Genomic DNA, 15,304 nt, shown 5'->3' with positions numbered 1-15,304 from the left:
TCCCTTTGACATCCTCCTCCGTTTGAAGAATCGCTTGCCTTACCGCTGTTAATTCTTTCAAGTTTGAGGAGGCTAATTGCATTTGTGGATCCCATAGCCCCTGTAGGATCCGATCTGATAGGTGTGCCCCCCAACCTAACGGGCTCACATCTGTGGTAAGTACCACCGGATTCTGGATTGACCATGGGACCCCTTTTTTTAGATTTTCGGAATCTAGCCACCAGTTTAGAGAGTCCCGTACATGTTGTGACAATACGATTTTTCGATTTAAGTTGTAAGGTATTTTTGTTTGTTCTGACAGGATCTGCCACTGTAGGTCCCTTGAATGAAGTTGTGCCCATTGGACTGCTGGAATTGTTGCAGTTAGCATACCTAGGAGGGACATGGCTTCCCTCACCGAGACATATTGGGCCAACTGTATTTGTCTTACTCGTTGTTTTATGGCCTCGACTTTTCTGTCTGGAAGGATACAGACATGTCTGATTGAATTTAATTGTATTCCTAGGAACTCTTGTATCTGGACCGGATTCAATCTTGATTTTTTTAAATTTATTATCCACCCTAGTTTGGTAAGCAGCTCTCGTACTGTCGTAACTGCTTTTATGCAATCTTCTTGATTGTCGGCTATAAGGAGGAAATCGTCCAAATAGGGCACTAGTAGAATGTTTTCTCTCCTTACGAAGGATGCTACTTCCGAAATTATTTTCGTAAAGATACGAGGAGCCACTGATACCCCAAAGGGGAGACATTGGTATTGTAGGTGGGTGTAGACCTGCCCCAGCTGCACCACCAACCTCAGGAATTGTTGATGCTCTCTGCTGATTGGCACATGATAATAGGCATCGGTAAGGTCTATGACTGCCATATAACATCCTGGATACAGCAGTTTTACCGCAGTTCTCAGAGTCTCCATTTTGAATTTTTCCACTCGGATGAATTTGTTTAATTCTTTTAGGTTGAAGATTGTTCTTAAAGACCCGTCCGGTTTTGGAGTAAGGAAAAGGGTGCTGTAAAACCCCCTCCCTATTTCCTGTGGAGGTACTCTTACCAGGACTTTTTTGTCTAAAAGAAGACGAACTTCTTTTTCGAGGACTAACTGGTTCTTTTTGGCCACCCGAGTAACTTTTATTCGGTGAGGAGGCAGGGAGATGAAGTTTAATCGTAGGCCGTCTGATAACAAGTTGATTATCCATGGAGACGGCTGTAAGGTTACCCACTGATGGACAAAAAACCGTAACCTTCCTCCCACCTGGAATATGGCGTCATTGTTTGGGATCTGGTTTTGGAGGTTTATTGAAAAGAAACCCTCTTTCTCTTTTTTCACCCCAGGGTTTCCCCCATGTGGTTCTATCCGTTGGGCGGCCTCGGCCTCTACCCGATCCTCGAAAGGACCGACGGTTGTCATACCAGCGTCGTTTAAAGAAGGGAGGTGGAGGAAAGGGTTTCTTCTTGTCCGCCGCTTTTTCTAAAATCTCATTTAAAGCCCTGCCGAATAAATATTGCCCCTCACAGGGTACAGCACAGAGCTTCACTTTTGATTGAAAATCAGCATTCCAGTTTTTTAACCATAACGCTCTTCTCCCTGAGTTAGAGAGGGCACTAGCCCGGGCAGCAAACCGTACTGAATCAATGGCAGCGTCCGCCAGGAATCCTGCTGCATTTTGAAGTGGAGGGATGACTTCTAGAAGTCTGTCTCTTGGACACTTGTTTTTTATTTGGTCGCTTAGTTCCTCCAGCCATTTAACCATGGCACGGGCAGTGCAGGTAGCCGCTACTCCCGGCTTGAATACCCAAGTTGAGGCTTCCCAGGCTGATTTTAGAAAGGCATCCGCCTTTTTATCTAGGGGGTCTTTTAAGGCCCCCATATCCTCGAAGGGAAGTGCTATGCCTCTGGAGGTACTTGCGATAGCCGCGTCCAACTTAGGCGCCTTTGTTTAGAGGTAACTTTCTTTCCCTGCATATATATATATAGAAAACACAAGAGTTACTAACATGTTTTTTGCCTTACAAAAGGCACTCACCCACCGGACCCTTAGTACCACGACAGGCTGTGGGTTCTCTGCTGAGATCGCTGATTTCTTTGGATCTGCCATCTTGCAGGAGACCGTTACCGGTGCCTGCATGCCGCCTTGTAACTTAAATATGGCCGGCCAGGAAGCGGTGTGTGCGCCTCTCAACTTCCTCCCCCCCGGGGAGTGTCAGCACACCGCTCCTTCAGCTTACAGCGTCACTTCCGGTTCTCACCCGGAAGTTCCTCCATTCACTCGGCGCCAGCGTCGTGATGGGCACGCTCTTTTCAGTTTCTCCTCCAGCCCAGCCTCCGGCCAGGAGCGGACGCCGGGGAGTCCGCAGTGGGGAAGGACGCCCATGCAGCTTCAGGTATGGAGGCGACGCGCACGCCGCCGCCGCTGCTCCCACCGCGGACCTCGGTCAGAGACCGGCCTTAGCAAGGGAGACCTCTCCCCATGCAGCACCGCAGGTTCCCCGCAAGAACAGGAAACCAAACTGAGGAGAGAGGTGCCGCCCCCATCTTTTATCTCCTATGCAGGTTTCCTGTTCTTGGGGGCGGGACCATCTCTCATGTACCGGTGCTGTCATGGGGAAGGGAAAAATGTTTTACCTGATCTAACAGAACAGAGGCCCCAAATCATCAAAGCTTTTACACCAGAACAATGGCGTAAAGCGCTTTGAAAACTTTCAAAAAAAAAAATAAACTAAAATAATGGAGTAGTATATCTGGGGAGGCACAACCACAGAGACGCTCCACAGTCATTAAGTGGTGTGCACCTCGTTATAGGTCCGCGCATCGTACTCCAGCCAACCCTTCATTAACACCGGCCTGCAAACCGCCAGTCCTCATGAATCAGCCCCAGAATAATGAATCACAAGGCAATTTTATTACTCAGACGCTTACAGGTCATGTTCACCTTCGCACAGAAATTTTGTATTCTTCATTTGCTTCCTGAATACAAAGTTATATCAAAACTATGTAACAATGGGCAATCATTTTTCAATCATTCTTGCAAAAAATAAAAGCTGTAATGTCATTGGTTGCTTTTAGGACCATACTTTATGGAGTGACAGTTACATAACCTTGAAGCGCATAGAATAAAACTGACTTGGGGTCTGTTCACATGCTGCATTTTTCAAGCGAAAAAACGCTGCACTCAGATTTCTGAAATCTCATGCACACGATGCTTATTTCTCAGGACGTCTCTCAGGAGGTTGTCCTTCTTATCCTTGATAGGGACACACAAGAGGTTAAAAGGTCCCTCCCTCCACCACCCCTTGGTGACTTTCCTGTCTCTATCAGGGACGGGAGCAGAGAGGTGTACCTTACATCTTCCGGTGAGCTGGAGCTCCTGACGCAGGAGGACCAGGACGGGATGCTCATCATCTCTCCCCGTCCTCCTGCAGGAAGTCTGGAGGCCGACACCCTGCCAAACTAGCGGTCCCTAGGCCTATCCAGTCAAGCAGTGCCTCCTGGAGTGAGCCGCTTCCCCTCCTCAGGGGCTCACGGCTCACCCGGCTCCGATACGCACCGAAGATTCAAGCAAGAAAGGGCATTTCCGGTTACAGGGGGATGACGCGCAGGCCTCTAGTACCCGGAGCGCGTCGCACTGTGGAACACACTTCCGGGAGATGTGAAAAAAGGCGCCGAATCCTAATTTAAAGGGGAACCACCTTTGACGATTCAGATGGAAGACAGGTGAGACAATACTATTTAAAGTATGTGCAGGCGGGAACTGAGGTTCTAGTACATCTAGTCAGCCAGCTATGGAAGGTCAAACCATATCAGAAGGGATGTCTCCTCCAATCCATACCAGAGTCCATTCCACGAGAGCAGAAGCCACTTCTTGGAGAGAGCAAGCAGGGGCCTCGGTGGACCAAATCTGCAGCGATGCAACATGGACATAGACACTATAAGCTGGGAAGTTTTATCTGGCCAAAAGATGGTCTTCGGTAGGAAGATCCTCCAAGCTGTGGTCCTGCCATGAATGTATCTTCTGGCATTCTACTGATGGTGCTGTCAGGAGGGACGTCTTGGAAAGTAGGCATTAGACCTACCGGTAATAGTTTTTCCAGGAGTCCATCGTGACCGCACCAACTACATTCCCTCCTTTTAAATTCCTATCTATGTGACGGTAACTTATGTAGAAGGAAAACTAAATAAAATAGAGTCGCATCCATCCTGGTGTGGTACTTGAAAAATCACTGAGGGGTGGTGGAGAGAGGGGCCATTTAACCTCTTCTGTGTCCCGGTCCCTATCAAGGATAAGATGGACAACCTCCTGATGGTGCAGTCCTGATGGCCTCCTAGAAAACCTACTACCGGTAGGTCTAATGCCTACTTTTTTCCCTGCAAATTTGAACAGTTAACGCATTTTTGTAAATCTGCGGCGTGACGTGTTTTGCATCTTTTTTCACTCATTAAAACGAATGGGACAAAAAAAAAAAAACAAAACCACGCAGTATTTTCCTGCCAACACTGGTTTTTGGTGCAGAAAAGTCTGCTACAAATACTCAACGTGTGCACATGCCCGTTGGTCATCATAAGGGGCCGGGGTTGAGTGCGAGATGCATGACTTATTAAGAGTCAATTCTTAATTAATCGAATGAGGCGCGAGGTGGTGTACGCGTCCATCTGCACCCACCACAAATATCACTCTAGTCAGAGACTGGAGTAAGATTTGTGGTATAAGGAACGTCGAGTGGTGGTCGTCACGCCCCGTCAAGCCTCCTATCCCAGCTCCACCCATTTTGTTGGAGATGGGCAGGTTCCCAAGTTTTGGCACAGCCGCGCATTTTACAAAAATAGTTGCTTTTTCCAGCTTTTCACGCCAATTTTGGTATAAAGTGTTGATGATTTGGGGTCTCAGAGTCTGATTTGGCCACAATGAGGATCTAGAACATCTCACACATTTCCCCTTTTTGCATATTTGAGGGCTTGGGATCACTTCCGTAGCCTCCACCCTGAGCTTTTCTATCCTGCGTTTTGCATAGTGGCAAGAAAATGCTTATTCAAATACACATGGAAATGACACATGGAAATCCGCACCGTCCTCCAGCAGCAGGTGTCAGGCAGAAGACTGATGATGGACAGCTTGTGCTTGCAGCAAAATTCCAAGAACCTGGGAAGAAAAAAGTAAAGGAAAGAAGAATTCAGCAAAAAACTCCCAGGACCCTGGTCCAGCGGTCACGTCTGTAGTCTGTGGCTGCTGGAACGTAACCCTGCAGACCTGATTCTACCTGCAGCATCCTCCTCTAATCCAGAGGCTCGGGGGATTCCGCAGGTAGGAGACGTGCGCAGGGCTCTGATCCGCAAGCCACAGACTATCAACATGGCCACCAATATATTCCGTAGGGACCCACAATAGAGATCCATCCCCTATATAATATTCTATACTAAAACAGACGACATCAAACCCTTGCTGCTTACATGCCATCAACACGTAACAATGGAAGTGGCAGAAGGATGTGTTTAATCCATTAATGATGAAAAAGTGCCTCTGAAACCCAGCTTTCCTAGAAATCTAGAAACAAGTCAGGATGCGGGTGTTGGTACATTTGCTAATCTTGCCTTGGGAAGGCTGTGACCGCCCCTTCATTGGGAAGAAAGGTCAGTGCACGTGGAAAAAGGAGCCTTCGGTGGTCAACCCCTGGGCTTGTGATGCTCATTGCATTTCTTTATAAGGCTGTGTGCACACGTTCCGGATTTTTCGCGTCTTTTTCGCTATAAAAAAGCGATAAAACCACGAAAAAAAAACGCATCCATTAAGCATGCTATTAACAGAATGCAATCCACAATTTTTGTGCACATGTGTTTTTTTTTCCACGAAAAAAAAGGATCGCGGAAAAAAACGCAGCATGTTCATTAATTTTGTGGATTTTTTGTGGATTTCCCGCTATTTAATGCATTGGGAAGCTCCGGAAAAAAACGAGAAAAATCAGCTCAAAAAAATGCGAGAAAAACGCATGCAGATTTCCTGCGGAAAAAGTCCGGTTTTGTTCAGGAAATTTCTGCAAATAATCCTGACGTGTGCACATAGCCTTAAAGCGCCACTCCAGTGGAATTTTTTTTTATTGCAGAGCTGGAGTGGTGTTACTAATAGTAGACCGTAGCAGCGCTGCCAAGAGCGGATGACGGAAGCTGGTAATTATAATACTGGGGTCAGAGATCTTAGATTAGTAGCACCACTCCAGTGCCAAAATAAATAAAAATGCTGGAGTGGTGCTTTAATAACTTATTAATTAATCCAGCAATAACTCTATATTCTTGAATCCAATGCAAATTCATAGAACACTTCAACAAATCGCCAATGCTTCGGGTCTGACAAATGACAATTATACCCAGAAAAAGAACTCCACCAATAGGGGGCTCCCTTCTGTGTAGCTTGCTGTCTGCTGCCTGTTGTAAAGTATAATCTGTGCCAGCAGCAGAGACCCCGAGACGGAGCACAGGACGAGACGGCGGCTTTAACTCTCTGCTCTTCTCTCAAAATCATTTTAATTTCGAGCAGGCAAATTACTGGACTATGGCAAGAACAATGCGGGCTGGGAAGTCAATGGGAAGGAGGACTCTGGTCAGTGCAGACATCTTAGGAGAGCCCAGGGCCTGTAGCGCCGGGACACCCCCTCCTCCCAGCGGGCCCAGCATCACCCCAGTCCTGCCGCTGCCGGCCTCCTGAAGCAGGAACCCCGCCTTCTGTGACCCAAACATTTGTGGTGCGTCTTATGGTCCAAAAAAATACGGTACTTAATGTGTGCACATACCCTTAGGGGATTCTCGCCACTTTTGCATCTCTTGGCAAGAGAAACGCAGAGTAAATTGGGTACATTTTTACGGCAATTTCTGTTGCAGATTTTTCCCCCACTCATTAGTATGAGGGACATCCTGCAGATTTAACTCTGCAGGTAAAAAATAAGACGTCAGGGTGCTCAGTCACTTTACTGGCCTCAGGAAACCATTCAGGTTTTGTGACAAATCTGCACAGAAAAAAGCGCAGTGTGCGCACAGAGCCTGACTCTGGTGCCCATGGACAGTCTGACGCATTCAGCACTGGCACAACAGGAATACCGACCTGGCAGCCTGGGCTATGAGCGAGCGCACCGAATACGGAGCCCGGGGGGTGTCGGGGGGCAGATCCCGCGCAGTGTACAGCCGCTCGTCCGTCTGAGGGCACACAAATAACACACAGTAAGGAAAGAGCGGAGGGGCTCAGAGGCACTCTCAGAAAAGCATTTTTTTTTTTAATTCGTTTATTAACAACAAAATAAACTGTTACATACACATTTGCATTCAAGATTATTGAACATAGTACACAGTACATATAAACTATGCATTGTTAAACATATGATAAAATGCAATTTTCACCTTTAACCAGCATTAACTTAGAATTGTTATAAATGTTGGATCAGTTGTAACATATGCATTGTGTAAATAAAAAAAAAAAACTTATAAAACCAAAACTCTTGAATTAGAACTGTATCTACTGTAACTACTAATTCGCCGTGTTACTTCGTGCCTGTCCCCCCATGCGATGTCCCCAACCAGAAACAACCCATCATCATGACATATCTATAAAGATGGGATGAATTCCACCTACACCAGATTTTTTCACATTTTCCCGGACACCCTCTGTTCTGATATAGCGTGAGTTAATATGGAATGATCGAATTAACCAGATCAATCCAAGTCCTCACAGATGGACATGGGCTCCCCATCCACCGCAATGCCAATACTTTCCGTGCCAGAAAGAGCGTCTCACGCAAGAAAATGTCAATGTAATGATCTCAGGTCTCCTCCTTCCAAACTCCAAATATACAAACTAGCGGATCAAGGGGGACAGGAATTAATAGCAACGATGCTAGTAGTGATGTCACCTCTTTCCAATAATGAAGAATAAGAGGACATCTCCATATCATATGGATGAAATCTGCATCCGATGAGCGACATCGTACACACTCTGATGTTTGGAACCGACCCATTTTAAAAAGCCGTATCGGAGTTAAATGTCAGAAAAGCATTTGATTTTTTCCCCCACTTTCCAGTACATCACATGAGAAAACAAATGGTGTGTTTCAAAAGTACAATTTTCCCCTCAAAAAGAAGCCCTTATAATGCTATATGAATGGAGAAATAAAAGTTATGGCTCTGGGAATCAAGACAGGAAAAGCAAAAATCATAAAATAGCCATGTCGGGAAGGGGTTAATGGGTTTTCCCTATTGTAAATAATTTGCCATAAAATGTCTCATAAATGAAACAGTCAAGGACACTTGCTCAGCGAAGTCCCATAGAAGTGAATGAAGAGTCACTAAAGAGTCTGTCTAAATGCAGCGGCCACAGGATGCCTCACTGGGTGGGATAGAGGTCTGCGGGTGCGGGGTACCGGGGGTGCGGGGTACCGGGGGTGCGGGGTACCGGGGTAGGATCTGCCTATAACACATCCACTGCATCTCCTATAAACGTCAGAGATGAGACTAATGCTCTTCATGGAGTCAGGACCACTAGAAGCTGCGCACACCGACGTCTCAGCACCACGTACCTGTTTGGTGTCCTCCTTTATGAAGCAATGTTTGAAATATTTTCCCATAGAATCGCCCTCAGAAATAAAGACGGAGCCATCGCCCGGGTGAATTTCCACCACACTGGATCCATCCAAAATGAACCTGATACAAATAAGATGAACGGTCAAACTGTGGATGAGGCCGAACATTACACAGCGTCTACAGCCGGAGCTGAAATCCAGTATATGTTTTCTGATAAATGCAATACAGACCCCAGCGGCCCACAGCGCTGCAGGCAGGGGGCACACAATGGCTGCGAGAGGACCTAGTAGTTTGTTTTTTATAGGCCAGAAATCTTTTTAAAAGTTATACAAAGGCAGATGCCAGCAGGGGGCAGCCTATATAACAGCTTTCAGCACAGTGTACACCGTAATTGGGAAAACAAAGGGCAGACTAGGAGCGTGTCGTCAGGACTTTCATTATCCAGATGGTTTCACCCACAACAAGCTCCTTCAGGAGCCCCTTATTGCATTCTCCCCTGCTGACAGGCATCAGATACTCTTCAGGAATTAACATACATGGGCAGGACTTACTCCAGGAGGGGGTAGCACAGGCCTGACCCCCTGGACACCAAAACATCACAACCAGCACTGCTGCTGCCCGGAGGAACAGCCCCGTGCCCTCCATGCTCAGGATCTATGGGGTAAGGTTTCTCCCAGTGGAGAGTGGCAAGTCAGAGTGAGGAGACTTATAAGCCATGCATGCTCTTTTTTTACCCAGTGCACGCGGATTAGAAAATATTCATGGTGTCTGTGTAGTGGTAAAGTATCGCATAGTCACAAGTAACACTTTAAAGAATAGGACAGAGGGGCCAGGCACTATATCTGTAGACCCTGTGGCATTTTGTGCGTCAAGTGACAGAACCCCCTCTGTAAAATCAGAGGATTGTCACCCACACAGGAGGACTTGACGCCACCTTATTTCCCCTGAGTCTGGTCCAGATGGGATCCTCCCATCTCTGAGAAATGTGAGATCCCTTATGAAGTGCACAATATAGTAAAATGCAACCAGTCTAAATATGATCACTAATGCTTCACCTGTAGAGAACGCCATTGTAGATCACCGCCTTCACGGGCAATGGATCAGCTGCCAGCGCGTCTTCTCCTTCCAGAGAGAATCTACAAGAGCTCCATCTGTAACGAGACACGGTGTGAATGGCGCTTACACTACTGATCGGCCTCAGAGCGCCCAGATCGAGTACAAAGAAGTGAGAAGAGTTTGCAAGAGCTGGATACAATTTAAGGATCCTTCATGTGCGCCGGACAACCCGGGCATGACAAGTAACGGCTGCCAGCAGCTCAGATGGGGCCAAACACCCTACCAGAAGGGGTTAACTATGCTACAATGTACAGAATGGATTCATCAAAGCTGCAGGATATTGGGGTAGAGGTAGACAGCCATTCTAGGGTGGCCGCAAAAGCAGGGCTGTGGAGCTGGAGTCGTAGTCGGAGCCCACTTTGGTGGAGTGGGTGTCATGGAAATTGAGGAGTGGGAGGTTTAGCTTACCGACTCCACAGCCCTGGGCAAAAGGGACGTGTAGTTATAATATGGCAGAAATCCAAGGCTACGGGGGCGATAGGAAAATCCACATGAGAATTAGCCCCGCTGTTATCAATCATCGCCTTCTCCCAGTGGAATCCATAAAATAACACGGATATTTGCTCACGGTCCTCTCGGATTATATATAGATTTATTTTTTATTCTCGTGGTGAGGACAAAACCCTACATATCTTTTCTGGACATTGTGAATGGGACAAGAATAGTGTCCGGCTGTCATTGCTCAGCAGGGGGCTCCACATCACGGCTATATTCCCACCTAATGTAGGTACGGACACTGGACAGAACTAGGCCAACCTTATATTGTGAGCACGTGACCAATAGTCACATCACCGGTAATGTCTGCGTCTGGAAATACAAGGGGGCTCATCCCATCTGCAGACCCCTACTGTATATAGGACGGCCCTCTACAAAGGAGCAGCACTATTCAGATAAAAGGAACCAAAAAGCAGGTCCTAATGGGCAGCGCCTGTTTGAAGGGGATATCCGGGACTTTCTGAAAAATCAAAAAATGTGCCTAAACCTGCCTGTTGTGCACGGCGCCGTTCTTCCCCGGCACAGAGCGGTCACAGGGATCCAGCTGACGTCACGTCAACAGAGCAGAGGCTTCTATTCCGCAACACTCTGTCGACAGGGTGTGACTTATGACATCGTTCCGATTGACAGCCAAATTCCCGCTGTCTAACTGGGGGAGTCAGAATGACGTCGGAGGTCACACCCTGTCAACAGAGCAGAGAAGGTGTTAAAGAAGCCTCCGCTCTGTCAATGTGACGTCAGCAGAATCGCCTGCAGGAGCGGTCTGTGACTGCTCTGTGCCTGGGAAGAACAGCGCCGTACACAACACCTACCCGTTCGAGCTTAGGCACATTTTCGGTTCTACAGAAAGCTCTGGATATTCCCTTTAATCTTTGTTCCGCAGCCCATAAATAGGTCCCCAGAGGGCTGCGATGTGACCCCTACCTGTGCACGTGTGCGGCAGAGCAGGTTAGTGGTAACGCTCTTGGTAAAGCCGACACTGTTTTTATTTCTCGAGAATTAGACTCAGTTGCAGTCTCCTCTTCATCCACAAGTTGCTTTATATCATCACCTTGTCGGGGAAACTCTCGGTGGAAGCGAAGCGCTGAGTCCATGGGATACTGAAATGACGGTGGACAGTCGGCCACAGAGAAGCGCTGCAGCAGCCACGTGTACAGGCAGGCGTGTTTTGTCAGACATAACGGGGACTCTGGTGGGAGGACCCAGGAGGAATATTTTGACCTGTTCACGTTTCTTGTGGGGTAGATCTTTGCCATTTGGGGGTCAGTGTTCTCTTTATTGTGGGTTGTATTTTCTGGAGCACAGCTGAGCTGACATAAGAACTTCACAGTCAATTCCTTCTGTAGCGCCGTCATGTACAAATGAGCATGTCCATCCAACGAGGAAACGTTTACACTGCCGTCCTCCAGACGTGTCACACAACCAGCATCATCCTCCAGAGAGGGCCACGCAACGTCAGAGATCTCAGGCAAGAGAGTCTGCGGAAGGAGCAAGAGGGAAGACTCGCGTTATACATCCAGCAATGCTGAAAAGGGATTAGCCCAAGATATCAAGTAATCCCCTATCCATAGGCTAGGGGCTAATTTACTGATTGATGGGGGTCCGACTGCCTGATTGAGGCGGAGATGGAGGATGCGCAGCTTCAGTCATTGCTTATGGGACTGAGAGATAGGTGTTAACTGTAGTTGGCTGCTGCCAATGACGCTGAGGTGCTACATTCACATCATGCTCTGCTACATTCACATCATGCTCTGCAGAACCTAACTCTCACCATCACTGGGACCAGAGCTGTGGAGTCCGAGCCCATTTTGGTGGAGTCGGAATCATGGAGACTGAGGAGTCAGAGGTTTGGCTTACCGACTCCACAGCCCTGACTGGGACCCCCAAGGATCCTGACAATGGGGCTCTGCAGAGCATCATCTGAATCTGAATGTAACAGATTGACTATGAGCATTAGTTCTTTATGGTCACAGTCGAGTACAGTGCTTACCTATCTCGGGAAATGAATGGCGTGGAGCTGCGCATCCTCCATCTCTGCTTCATCCAGGCAGCCGGACCCCACCAGTCAGTAAGTTATCTCCTATTCTATGCATAACTTAGTATCTTGGTAAAATACATTTCACCCCTGTTCACATCACACCTTTCCATCACACACATTTGTAGATGACGCTGCCTGATGTGCTGTAGATCTTTGCATAGAACGGCAGAGCCAACAGTGCTTCTCTACAGGATTGAAAAGGTTTTCTGATGTCCTCTGGCCTTACCAAGCCCTAAAAGACATTATCTTGGCTTCCGTCAGGTTAAAAGACCAATTCGTGTGGCTGTCCCAGATTAGAAGCTAAACAAAGGGCTGAAGGGTACAACACACAGGCGATGCGTCCCACGAGGCCTCCAATAGGACGGGTGCAACACTTCTGTGTAGGGACCAACATACCTGACGGCGCAGACTGTTACTCCTGAGATACATACCATGACCTGCTCTGAAGGGACCAGGCTCAAAGGTAAAAACGGACGGCTGGAAAAAGTGTTCCGAAACTTCAGAGCCTGAAGAACTTGTTCCTGATGAGTAAGCAGAAAAAGGTTTTGGGTTAAAAAAAATATATACATACACAAGAAATGCACAATTTCTGTGCAACAAAGTAAGCGGGCGTCTGCTGTATGGTATATTGTGGGCACCTGTCTGGTTTCATGTGAGATTCCAACAAAAAATGAACATGGGGAATGGGAAAGCTATGCAGACCCCGCGTCCAGATTTTAAAGGGGCTCTCCATTACTTGGATATTGTTGCCCTTTCATCACCCTCCCTGATCAGCTGTTTACAGCTCCAGTAGTGGCCAGATGTGAGCAGTGTACGGGGCAAAAAAGCATGGCCCTGTGTGAGCTGCAGTACCCGAGAATGGCCACTACACAGTGTAGGGCGCTGTGCTCTTCCGTGCCATACACCATTTATACCCAGGCGCCACTGTAGCTGCAATTAGCTGATCAGCAGGGGGCGCTGAGTGTCAGACCGCAGGTCTGATAGTGTTGACCTATGAATTCGATAAGGCCTTTAAAGGCTGTATTTTGAATTTTCATCTAGCAGAGGTCGGATCATTTCTGATATTTAAAGGGGTTGTCAGTCATACATTGATGACCTGTCCGCAGAACAGGTCATCAATATGAGATCGGTGGAGGTCTGATATCCAGCACCCTGCTCATCAACTGGTATTAGCTCCAGCAGAGGCCAGATGTGACCACATGAACCGTAGAAGTCGTTCTGGACCTGGCGAAACACTGAAAGGAGCTGAGCTTTACAGCATCGTTCCTTGTGTTTTTATCCACCCGCTGACAGGGCTGCTTTCAGCTAATTGGAGTGTGCTGGATGTCAGACCCCCACTGATCTCATATTAATGACTTACCCTTCTGATATGTCATGACGATGTGACCGGACAATCCCTTTAAAGGATATTTTATCTATTAACATGCATGTAAAGCAAGCGAATTTGAGTAAAGTGTCAGCTTAGTGCACGTGTCATACTGTCCCCCGGCGAAGACATCGCACTTTCAACTAAATTGACATCCTAGATACCGATACAGTTGAAAGCAATGATGGAGAAGCATCAGCTGACGCTCCCTCTCCCATCATTCCCCCTGTGCATCTGAAGTCTCAGCACAGCGAGCGCAGTGACGCCATTACAGTGCGCAGGAGGATGTGCAGAAGATTTGAAGACGCCATGAAGAGACCGGAGGTGCTGGGGAAAGGGCAGAGGTGAGCATTTATTTTTTAATTTGGGGCCTATTATACTGTATGCAGCGCCGTGCGGGGACCATTATACTGTATAGAGCGCCGTGTGGGGGCCATTATACTGTATAGAGCGCCGTGTGGGGGCCATTATACTGTATGGAGAACTATGTCGGGCCCATTACAGTGTATTGAGCGCCGTGCGGGGGCCATTATACGGTATGGAGCGCCGTGCAGTGGCCATTATACTGTATGGAGCACTATGTGGGGCCCATTACAGTGTATGGAGCGCCGTGCAGGGGCCATTGTACTGTATAGAGCACCGTGCAGTGGCCATTATACTGTATGGAGCACTATGTGGGGCCCATTACAGTGTATGGAGTGCCATTATACTGTATGGAGCGCCGTGCAGTGGCCATTATACTGTATGGAGCGCCATGCGGGTGCCATTATACTGTATGGAGCAGCGTGCGGGACATTATACTGTATGAAGCGCCATGCGGGGACCTTATACTGTATGGAGCGCTGAGTGGGGGCAATTATACTACATGGAGCGCCGTGTGGGAGCCATTATACTGTATGGAGCGCCATGCCGGGACCCTATTATACTGTATGGACCGCTGTGTGGGGGCCATTATACTGTATGGAGCGCCATGCGGGGGGCCAATATACTGTATGGAGCGCTGTGCAGTGGCCATTATACTGCATGGAGCGCCATGCGGGGGCCATTATACTGTATGAAGCAGCGTGCAGGGGCCTATTATACTGTATGGAGCAGCGTGCGGGGGCCTATTATACTGTATGGAGCTGCCAATCACAAGTAGGTTATGCAATACCGCTCAGATCATTCATTGCCTACTGTAGCCGTGTCCAGTCTACGGGGCATTGCAGCTTCAGTCCCGTCCGGTCTACGGAACAAAACAGCTGCAGGGGGCGTATTTATTTACCGCGATATTAGAGACATGGCACAATATTATGGAGATGTAATACACCTATATGTATGAAGCCCCCAATTCTCTGTTAGCTACTTCTGGCTACTAATGTTACAAAGTGCCAGTCCACACAGAGCCTTGTTTATACAGCACCGGCCATACAGCATTGATCATACAGAGCCTTGTCTATACAGCACCGGCCATACAGCATTGATCATACAGAGCCTTGTATATACAGCACCGATCATACAGAACCTTGTATATACATCACCGGCCATACAGCATTGATCATACAGAGCCTTGTCTATACAGCACCGGCCATACAGCATTGATTATACAGAGCCTTGTCTATACAGCACCGGCCATACAGCATTGATCATACAGAGCCTTGTCTATACAGCACTGGCCATACAGCATTGATCATACAGAGCCTTGTCTATACAGCACCGGCCATACAGCATAGATCATACAGAGCCTTGTCTATACAGC

The 15,304-nt window shown here is 47.7% G+C and overlaps 1 protein-coding gene across 3 annotated transcripts in view; it reads right to left on the bottom strand.

Annotated features, from left to right (window-relative positions):
* The window catches only part of C1H5orf34 (chromosome 1 C5orf34 homolog), a 101,804-nt gene that overhangs the window by 17,535 nt on the left and 68,965 nt on the right, over positions 1-15,304 (bottom strand). For 2 of the 3 annotated variants that reach the window (XM_077285434.1, XM_077285451.1), the window contains exons 2-7: positions 12,632-12,721; positions 11,087-11,640; positions 9,607-9,702; positions 8,548-8,671; positions 7,083-7,174; positions 5,060-5,132 (exon numbers count right to left, since the gene is read on the bottom strand). In XM_077285434.1, the coding sequence (XP_077141549.1) occupies positions 5,060-5,132; positions 7,083-7,174; positions 8,548-8,671; positions 9,607-9,702; positions 11,087-11,640; positions 12,632-12,721 (1,029 nt within the window). The remainder of the gene's footprint in view (positions 1-5,059; positions 5,133-7,082; positions 7,175-8,547; positions 8,672-9,606; positions 9,703-11,086; positions 11,641-12,631; positions 12,722-15,304) is intronic. The other variant, XM_077285442.1, reaches the window with a different exon arrangement.

The sequence above is a fragment of the Ranitomeya variabilis genome, chromosome 1 (genome assembly GCF_051348905.1).
Source record: "Ranitomeya variabilis isolate aRanVar5 chromosome 1, aRanVar5.hap1, whole genome shotgun sequence".
Taxonomy (NCBI): domain Eukaryota; kingdom Metazoa; phylum Chordata; class Amphibia; order Anura; family Dendrobatidae; genus Ranitomeya; species Ranitomeya variabilis.
The sequence above is the reverse complement of the archived record's forward strand: the minus strand, read 5'-3'. Positions and strand labels throughout refer to the sequence as shown.